The sequence below is a fragment of the Colobus angolensis genome, unplaced genomic scaffold (assembly GCF_000951035.1).
Source record: "Colobus angolensis palliatus isolate OR3802 unplaced genomic scaffold, Cang.pa_1.0 Scaffold335, whole genome shotgun sequence".
Taxonomy (NCBI): Eukaryota; Metazoa; Chordata; class Mammalia; order Primates; family Cercopithecidae; genus Colobus; species Colobus angolensis.
In genome coordinates, this window is record NW_012116655.1 from 280,508 (window position 1) to 288,661 (window position 8,154).

The following is an 8,154-nucleotide window of genomic DNA, read 5'->3' on the forward strand; positions in this document are numbered from 1 at the left end:
GCGCTCAACGGCTTCAAAACTCCGCCGCGCCTTGACAGGTGAAGTCGGCGCGGGGAGGGGTAGGGCCAGCCGCCTGGACGCCCCAAGGGCGGGCGCAGATCGCGGAGCCATGGATTGCACGTTCGAAGGTATTTTTGGAGGCTTCCCCCGGACCCAGCCCTTTATACAATGCCTCCGTCTCCTGCAGGTTCTCCTGGGGTGGGCAGGCATGGGGGCTACGGAACTTGAGCAGGAAAGATCCCCTTCCTGAGGGAGAAGGTGTGACAGTTACCAGCTCACTGGGGAAGTGGGGGGCTACCCCCTATCAAATTAGTGCCCCCTGCAACTCAAGGGGAAGGGTTTGCTTAGAGACCCCACAGCAGCATCCCGACCTAAGAGGGTTTGGAGGGAGAGGGTGCCCTTCTCTACATTCTCTGCACCCGCTTTGGGACAGGACCAGGAGGAAGCAGGGAGGAGGGCCCGTTGTCCCTGTCTGCTACAGCGTCTGCCCTGTTCGGCACCCCTGCCTATTGTGGGCATCTTAGACTCTTCAGGCAGACAGTGGGAGCCCTAGATTGTCAAAATTGTCAGTTTTTCTTTCAGGCCTCAGTTTCCCCCGTTTATCAAAGAGGCTCACAAGGACTGGGGTAAAGGGGTGGGAAACCCTGCAGTTGAAAGTCCATTATGACTTGATGACTTGTGACCTGGAGCGTCCACAAACCAGGAGAGTTTCTACTTGAGAAGCCTGGGAGACTGGGGCTGCCACCCCATCCTATTCTGCAAACTGCTCTAGGAAATTGCCCCTCCTGCAGTAACTTCCCTGCCTGGGTACCTGTCAGTGGGCGATGCTGGGTCTCCACTCTGTGCCAGCTGCCTGCTAAGCAAAGCCGCGGGCAGCCCTACCAAAAAGGGTTTAATCTTTCTGTTGTACAGATGAGGAAACTGGGGCCAGTGAGAGGAGGCTGTTGGTCTAGGCTCCACTTCAAGCTGGTGGTGGGCAGGGCTGGGAGCTCAGACTGGGGATCCTGAGAGCACTGGAGGTCCCCATTGTCTTAGAGAGCATTCTGCAGAATAGGTGCCACCGTGAGTGGGTTAGAGGGCCCTGGGCTGAGCCAGATAGGCTGCCAGGCGCCAGCTGGGGGAGAGGGCCCATGGCCAGGCGGGGCTGAGGTGGGAGTGTGTCCCAGTCTGTATGAGGAGGAAGGAGTCAGGACAGACAGCACTTGCTTTTACAGAGATGAAATCAAAGCCCTGAGTGGCCAGGCCTGGGTCTTGAGGCTACTTGGCTGCAGGCAAAGCCTGGACTTGAGCCCAGAACTCTATACAGAGACACACTGGTTGGCCATGTGGCCAGCAGCTGGCTCGGCCCTAAGCCTTGGTCTGTTCCACTGAGTAATGGGTTGGTGATAGCAGCCTGGCTCTTGGCTTCTTGGTGGGGCAAGAAAAGGCACAGAGACAACAGATTCAGGATTTTGTAGACCTGGGTTTTTTGTTTTGTTTTGTTTTTTGAGACAGGGTCTCGCTCTGTGGCCCAGGCTGGAGTGCAGTGGCCGGATCTCAGCTCACTGCAAGCTCCGCCTCCTGGGTTCACGCCATTCTCCTGCCTCAGCCTCCTGAGTAGCTGGGACTACAGGCACCCGCCACCTCGCCTGGCTAGTTTTTTGTATTTTTTTTTTTTAGTAGAGACGGGGTTTCACCGTGTTAGCCAGGATGGTCTCGATCTCCTGACCTCGTGATCCGCCCGTCTCGGCCTCCCAAAGTGCTGGGATTACAGGCTTGAGCCACCGCGCCCGGCCAAGACCTGCGTTTGAACCCCACTGCATGCTCTTGGGCTGCTTGTGGTCCTTCCTGAACCTCAGTGTCTTTTCTTGTCTCCAAGATGAGGTGAGCTAATCTTTTGAGGTAGTCTAGGGTAGTGGCCAGTGGTTGGGGCATTGGAGTCAAGTAGGCTCTGGACTCAGTTGAGTATCAGACTCTATAAGAACTTAGGCCAGTAAGTCACCTCTCTACAGCTCAGTTTCTTCATGTGTAGAATGGGGCCAATGATCACACCACCCTCTCAGCTGTGGGTGAAGATTAGGGGCCTAGCCTGGCTCCGTCAATGTGGGTAGCCCCACAGTGGGCCTGGCTTTTGGCCCAGACCCACCCTTCTGACATGGGCCCCTGCCCTTAGAGTCCTTCCAGCGTGGATGAGGACCCTGCTCTGATCTGGGGTTCTCTTGGGGGACTTCCCTGTCGCTATTCACTTTGGAGATCCTGCGCTGCCCTAGGAAGAGTGGGCCCAGGCTGCACAGTTGGTCCTTGGTCACAGAGGATCCCACCACTTCTTCAGGGCCTCAAGGCAATCCTGCCTCTCTCTGTGCCCCTCTTCCCCCTGTAAACTGAGGGGAGGGGAAAATCACCCACTCCTCAGCAGTTTCTAAGTTGCTTTGTCAAGTTCCGTGCCCAGAGGATCCTGCTGGGGGAGCCTTTTAGGATGAGACCAGGAGTGGCCAATGGTGGGGTGTAGGGTCCATCGCCCCTGTATGAAGACCCCCTCTGTCCTGTTTCCCACTTGCCTTAAGCTGCTCTTCCCTCCCTATCCCCATCTCCGTTCCAAAGACTGGAGCTGCTGGATCTGTGGACGGAGACATGCCCCTGTTTCACACATTGAGAAACAGGCCCCAGTGGGGCCAGGGAAGGCTGCATCTGGGCCTCTGGATTCCTTTTGTTCTGTGTGAGGTGGGGGCTGATGGACTGTGGAGAGGGCAGGAGACCTGTCTGGAAGGGTTGGTCACCTCATGGGCAAATGCTTGGAAGCTGGTCTGAGTCCACAGTGCAGTGTGGACCTGTGTGTGTGTGTATGAGTGTGTATGCGAGTGTGTATAAGACTGTGTGTATGAGTGTGTCTATGAGTGTGTGTATGTGTGTAGGTGTGTATGTTGTGTATAAGTGTGTGTGTATGAGTGTGTGTATGTGTGTGTATATGTGTGTGTATGAGTGTGTCTATGAGTGTGTGTATGTGTGTAGGTGTGTGTGTATATAAGTGTGTGTGTATGTACGTGTCTATGAGTGTATGTGTGTAGGTGTGTCTGTGTGTATAAGTGTGTGTATGAGTGTGTGTATGTGTGTAGGTGTGTATGTTGTGTATGTGTGTGTGTATGAGTGTGTGTATGTGTGTATATGTGTGTGTATGTGTGTATATGTGTGTGTATGAGTGTGTGTGTATATGTGTGTGTGTGTGGACTCAGAGGTGGATGTCTTGTAGAATGTATGCCCCGTGAAGACAGGAGTAAAAGTTTACCATCATCCACATCAAGATACAGGACATTCCCAGCTCCCCAGGAAGTTGCCTGGTTCTAGGCAGGGATTTTTCTTATTCACAGCCAGGAACAGTGCCTGGCATAGTGTGGGCACTCAGCACATGCTCATCGAATGAGTCAATGAGTGAATGAATGTGAGCCTGCTGTTTGCTGTGGACTAAGGATGTTGCCAGATGTTTGGGCAAATACTGGGTGGTGGGAAGAGCTTAGGCTCTGAAGTCTGCAGTCTTGGGCCCGACCCTGGGCTCAGCCCCAGCCTCCCAGCCTAGCTGTGGGGCAAGATTGTGAGCCTTGTGGTGCCCACCTTGTCCAGGTATTGTGATGCACTCGCAGCAGCAGGCATTGCTCGAGACAGCACAGGTGCTTGCGAAATGGCTTTGTGTCGGGAACACCAGCTCCTGTGGGTGGCTTTCTGTTCTGGTGGCATTGCCCACACATACAGCTGTGTGCCGACAAGGGTTGTGCAAATAGGGTTGTGTTTGGATGTATGCAATGCCCTGTTTGGGAGGTCAGTCTCTGCCTTGCTCACACATCTTCTCCTTTTCACAGACATGCTTCAGCTTCTCAACAACCAAGACAGTGACTTCCCTGGCCTGTTTGACCCACCCTATGCTGGGAGTGGGGCAGGGGGCACAGACCCTGCCAGCCCCGATACCAGCTCCCCAGGCAGCTTGTCTCCACCTCCTGCCACACTGAGCTCCTCTCTTGAAGACTTCCTGAGTGGGCCGAAGGCAGCACCCTCACCCCTGTCCCCTCCCCAGCCTGCACCCACTCCATTGAAGATGTACCCGTCCATGCCCACTTTCTCCCCTGGGCCTGGTATCAAGGAAGAGTCAGTGCCATTGAACATCCTGCAGACCCCCACCCCGCAGCCCCTGCCAGGGGCCCTCCTGCCACAGAACTTCCCAGCCCCAGCCCCACCGCAGTTCAGCTCCACCCCTGTGTTAGGCTACCCCAGCCCTCCGGGAGGCTTCTCTACAGGTAAGGGGGATGTGTGGTGGGAGGGGACACCTGGGGTGGGACTCCCAGGAGCACAGGAGGAAGCTTCTGCTGTGATGTGAGTAGAGGTCTGTGCAGGCTTTAGAAATTGGGGCTCCACTCTGCGCTTGAGACACCCTGTTACTAGCAGTCCTGGTGTGCTTATTGCCAGGGGAGGCGCAACCTCAGACTGCAGGCCTGGCTTGAAGCCAGTGCATTTGCATCAGGGCCCATGCAGGGACTGTCCATAGGAAGCCACATGGGGCAATGACTCATCCAAGGCCAGTTGGTGATAGAGACCTGAAGAGCAGGTTGAAAGTGGGAGAGGGCAGTCTGTGCCTGCAGCCCCAGGCTTTATTTCTGCAGGGAGCCCTCCTGGGAGCACTCAGCAGCCGCTGCCTAGCCTGCCACTGGCTTCCCCGCCAGGGGTCCCGCCCGTCTCCTTGCACACGCAGGTCCAGAGTGTGGCCCCCCAGCGGCTACTGACAGTCACAGCTGCCCCCACGGCAGCCCCTGCAACGACCACTGTGACCTCGCAGATCCAGCAGGTCCCGGTGAGGGGTCTGGCCAGGGGTTGGGGAGGGCACAGCCCCTGGCCCAGCCACACAGCTTACGGCCAAGCCCTCTTCCACCCTCAGGTCCTGCTGCAGCCCCACTTCATCAAGGCAGACTCGCTGCTTCTGACAGCCATGAAGACAGACGGAGCCACTGTGAAGGCAGCGGGTCTCAGCCCCCTGGTCTCCGGCACCACTGTGCAGACAGGGCCTTTGCCAGTGGGTGATGTGGGCAGGGCATAAGGGAGTGGGGTCTGCACACACACACGCCCAACTGGTAACATGTGCCTGGTCCTGCAGACCCTGGTGAGTGGCGGAACCATCTTGGCAACAGTCCCGCTGGTTGTAGATGCGGACAAGCTACCTATCAACCGGCTGGCGGCAGGCAGCAAGGCCCCGGGCTCAGCCCAGAGCCGTGGAGAGAAGCGCACAGCCCACAACGCCATTGAAAAGCGCTACCGCTCCTCCATCAATGACAAAATCATTGAGCTCAAGGATCTGGTGGTGGGCACTGAGGCAAAGGTGTGGAGAGGCCTGCAGGGGCACAGACTGGGGTGTCCCTAGGAAGGAACAGATCAGGGGTAACTGGAAGGAAGAGAGGGAGTGAGACTGAGCCTGGACAAGCAGGGAATTGGGCTTCAGCATCCCCAGGCCTGGCCAGCCTCATTTATTTAGTTAAATGGGTTTGCAGACCTCTTCAATAAAGGTGGGGCTGTGCTAGGCATGGGGGATGCAGCAATGAACAAGACAGACAAAAATTGTCCCTCAAAGAGGAGCCGATGTTCTGGTGGGGGAGATGGACAGTAGGCAGGATGAACAAGTGCTGGAGTCCACCACATTTGACTCATTGCAGAGAAAGCAGGAAGAGGGATGATGAGGGTCCCCTGGTGGTAGCCAGGGAAGGCCCCCTGAGACGGCGGCAGGCACAGCAGCAGCTAGCCAGACCCTGCTGTTTGCATCTTACACCCTAACGCTATGCTCGGCCTGGGAGGTGGGTGCTACTAGGCGAGGAACATTTCAGGTAGAAGGAACAAATGCAAAGGTCCTGAGGCAGTAGTGTTGCAAAGCAGCTCCGCAACCCCTTGGTAGGGCCCCCCAACCCCACAACCCCCGACCTCACGGGCCACCTGTGCTCTCCCCCTCCTTTCCACACCGTGCAGCTGAATAAATCTGCTGTCTTGCGCAAGGCCATCGACTACATTCGCTTTCTGCAACACAGCAACCAGAAACTCAAGCAGGAGAACCTAAGTCTGCGCACTGCTGTCCACAAAAGCAGTGAGTCCTGGCTTTATTGAGCTCCAGTTGGGCCTCTCCTCTAGCCCTGCTCCGCCCCCCACCCCGGCCATGCCCCCTGTCCCTAGCCCCACCCTGCCCTTGGTTCTGGCCCACCCTCTGCCCCGCCTACCTCACCCTTGGCTCTAGCCCTGCCTTCAGCTCTAGTCCCTTGGCTACCTCTGGTCCTGAAAGAGCCCTGGCGCCTCCCTTTGGCCCTAACCCAGCCCATCGAAGCTTCCTGGGCCAGCTTTAGGAGCTACAGCAGTCCCTAGACCCCCAAGGGCCTAAGCTCTGATTGGGGTCACATATCCAACCTTTACTCCTGGCTCTGTTCCTTTCGGTCCACAGAATCTCTGAAGGATCTGGTGTCGGCCTGCGGCAGTGAAGGGAACACAGACGTGCTCATGGAGGGCGTGAAGACTGAGGTGGAGGGCACACTGACCCCACCCCCCTCGGATGCCGGCTCGCCCTTCCAGAGCAGCCCCTTGTCCCTTGGCAGCAGGGGCAGTGGCAGCGGTGGCAGTGGCAGTGACTCGGAGCCTGACAGCCCAGTCTTCGAGGACAGCAAGGTTGGGCCCTGCCACGGTGCCCCCTTCCCCACTCCCAGCCATATCCTCTGAACCTCAGGACAGGGTCAGGAAGACCCTAACAGATCCTACCTCCCATTTCATAGACAGAATAACTGAGGCCTGGAGCCATGTGGGGTCCCACAGTAAGGTGGGCAGAATCCTGACCCCCCTTCCCAGCCTCATGGTCTCTGGGGTCCCTCTGGTCCTGCCCTCACCACCCTGCCCACCCCCACCAGGCAAAGCCAGAGCAGCGGCCGTCTCCGCACAGCCGGGGCATGCTGGACCGCTCCCGCCTGGCCCTGTGCACGCTCGTCTTCCTCTGCCTGTCCTGCAACCCCTTGGCCTCCTTGCTGGGGGCCCGGGGGCTTCCCGGCCCCTCAGATATCACCAGCGTCTACCACAGCCCTGGGCGCAACGTGCTGGGCACCGAGAGTAGAGGTGGGACTGGCCAGCCCTGGCATCTTTGGGAGGGCGCTCTGGGGGAGCCCCCAGGCTTGTGAACTTGGGGCTCTGGATTTCCTGGGAGCTGTGTCCCCAGCTTTCCCTCTGTCCATAGATGGACCTGGCTGGGCCCAGTGGCTGCTGCCCCCAGTGGTCTGGCTGCTCAATGGGCTGCTGGTGCTGGTCTCCTTGGTGCTTCTCTTTGTCTACGGTGAGCCAGTCACGCGGCCGCACTCAGGCCCCGCCGTGCACTTCTGGAGGCATCGCAAGCAGGCTGACCTGGACCTGGCCCGGGTAAGGGGTTGCCCCTGGCAGAGTGGGCAGGGCAGGGACCCCAGGCTGGGAAGGTGCTGGGTGTCAACCCTTGTTCCTCGCTCCCTGTGCACACCATGAATCTGTCCTGTCCTCCCTGTGCCTGGCCATGCATCCGCAGACCCCCAGCACCCCTCCACAGCCTGCTGTGGATGGCTCTTCTGAGATATGGGGCAGCTGCTCTGACCTCACTTTTCTCACCTGGAAAACCCTCATCCACAGGGGGACTTTGCCCAGGCTGCCCAGCAGCTGTGGCTGGCCCTGCGGGCACTGGGCCGGCCCCTGCCCACCTCCCACCTGGACCTGGCTTGTAGCCTCCTCTGGAACCTCATCCGTCACCTGCTGCAGCGTCTCTGGGTGGGCCGCTGGCTGGCAGGCCAGGCGGGGGGCCTGCAGCGGGACTGTTCTCTGCGGGTGGATGCTCGCGCCAGCGCCCGAGACGCAGCCCTGGTCTACCATAAGCTGCACCAGCTGCACACCATGGGTAGGACCGAGCATGGGGCGGGCTCCGAGGTGCTCCCTGCTGCCTGCGCTCCACCCACAGCCTCATGCCTGCTTGCCTTCCAGGGAAGTACACAGGCGGGCACCTCACTGCCACCAACCTGGCGCTGAGTGCCCTGAACCTGGCAGAGTGTGCAGGGGATGCCGTGTCTGTGGCAACGCTGGCCGAGATCTATGTGGCAGCTGCATTGAGAGTGAAGACCAGTCTCCCACGGACCTTGCATTTTCTGACAGTGCGTGGGT

At 58.4% G+C, this 8,154-nt stretch overlaps 1 protein-coding gene across 1 annotated transcript in view; it reads left to right on the plus strand.

Moving 5' to 3' along the window:
* Positions 1-6: 6 nt before the first annotated feature.
* The window catches only part of SREBF1 (sterol regulatory element binding transcription factor 1), a 12,372-nt gene continuing 4,224 nt past the window's right edge, over positions 7-8,154 (plus strand). Inside the window, exons 1-11 of the mRNA XM_011952144.1 lie at positions 7-128; positions 3,831-4,262; positions 4,626-4,813; positions 4,898-5,032; positions 5,114-5,335; positions 5,974-6,088; positions 6,437-6,657; positions 6,894-7,095; positions 7,214-7,392; positions 7,633-7,894; positions 7,978-8,144. Coding sequence (XP_011807534.1) covers positions 110-128; positions 3,831-4,262; positions 4,626-4,813; positions 4,898-5,032; positions 5,114-5,335; positions 5,974-6,088; positions 6,437-6,657; positions 6,894-7,095; positions 7,214-7,392; positions 7,633-7,894; positions 7,978-8,144 — 2,142 coding nt within the window. The 5' untranslated portion in view covers positions 7-109. The remainder of the gene's footprint in view (positions 129-3,830; positions 4,263-4,625; positions 4,814-4,897; positions 5,033-5,113; positions 5,336-5,973; positions 6,089-6,436; positions 6,658-6,893; positions 7,096-7,213; positions 7,393-7,632; positions 7,895-7,977; positions 8,145-8,154) is intronic.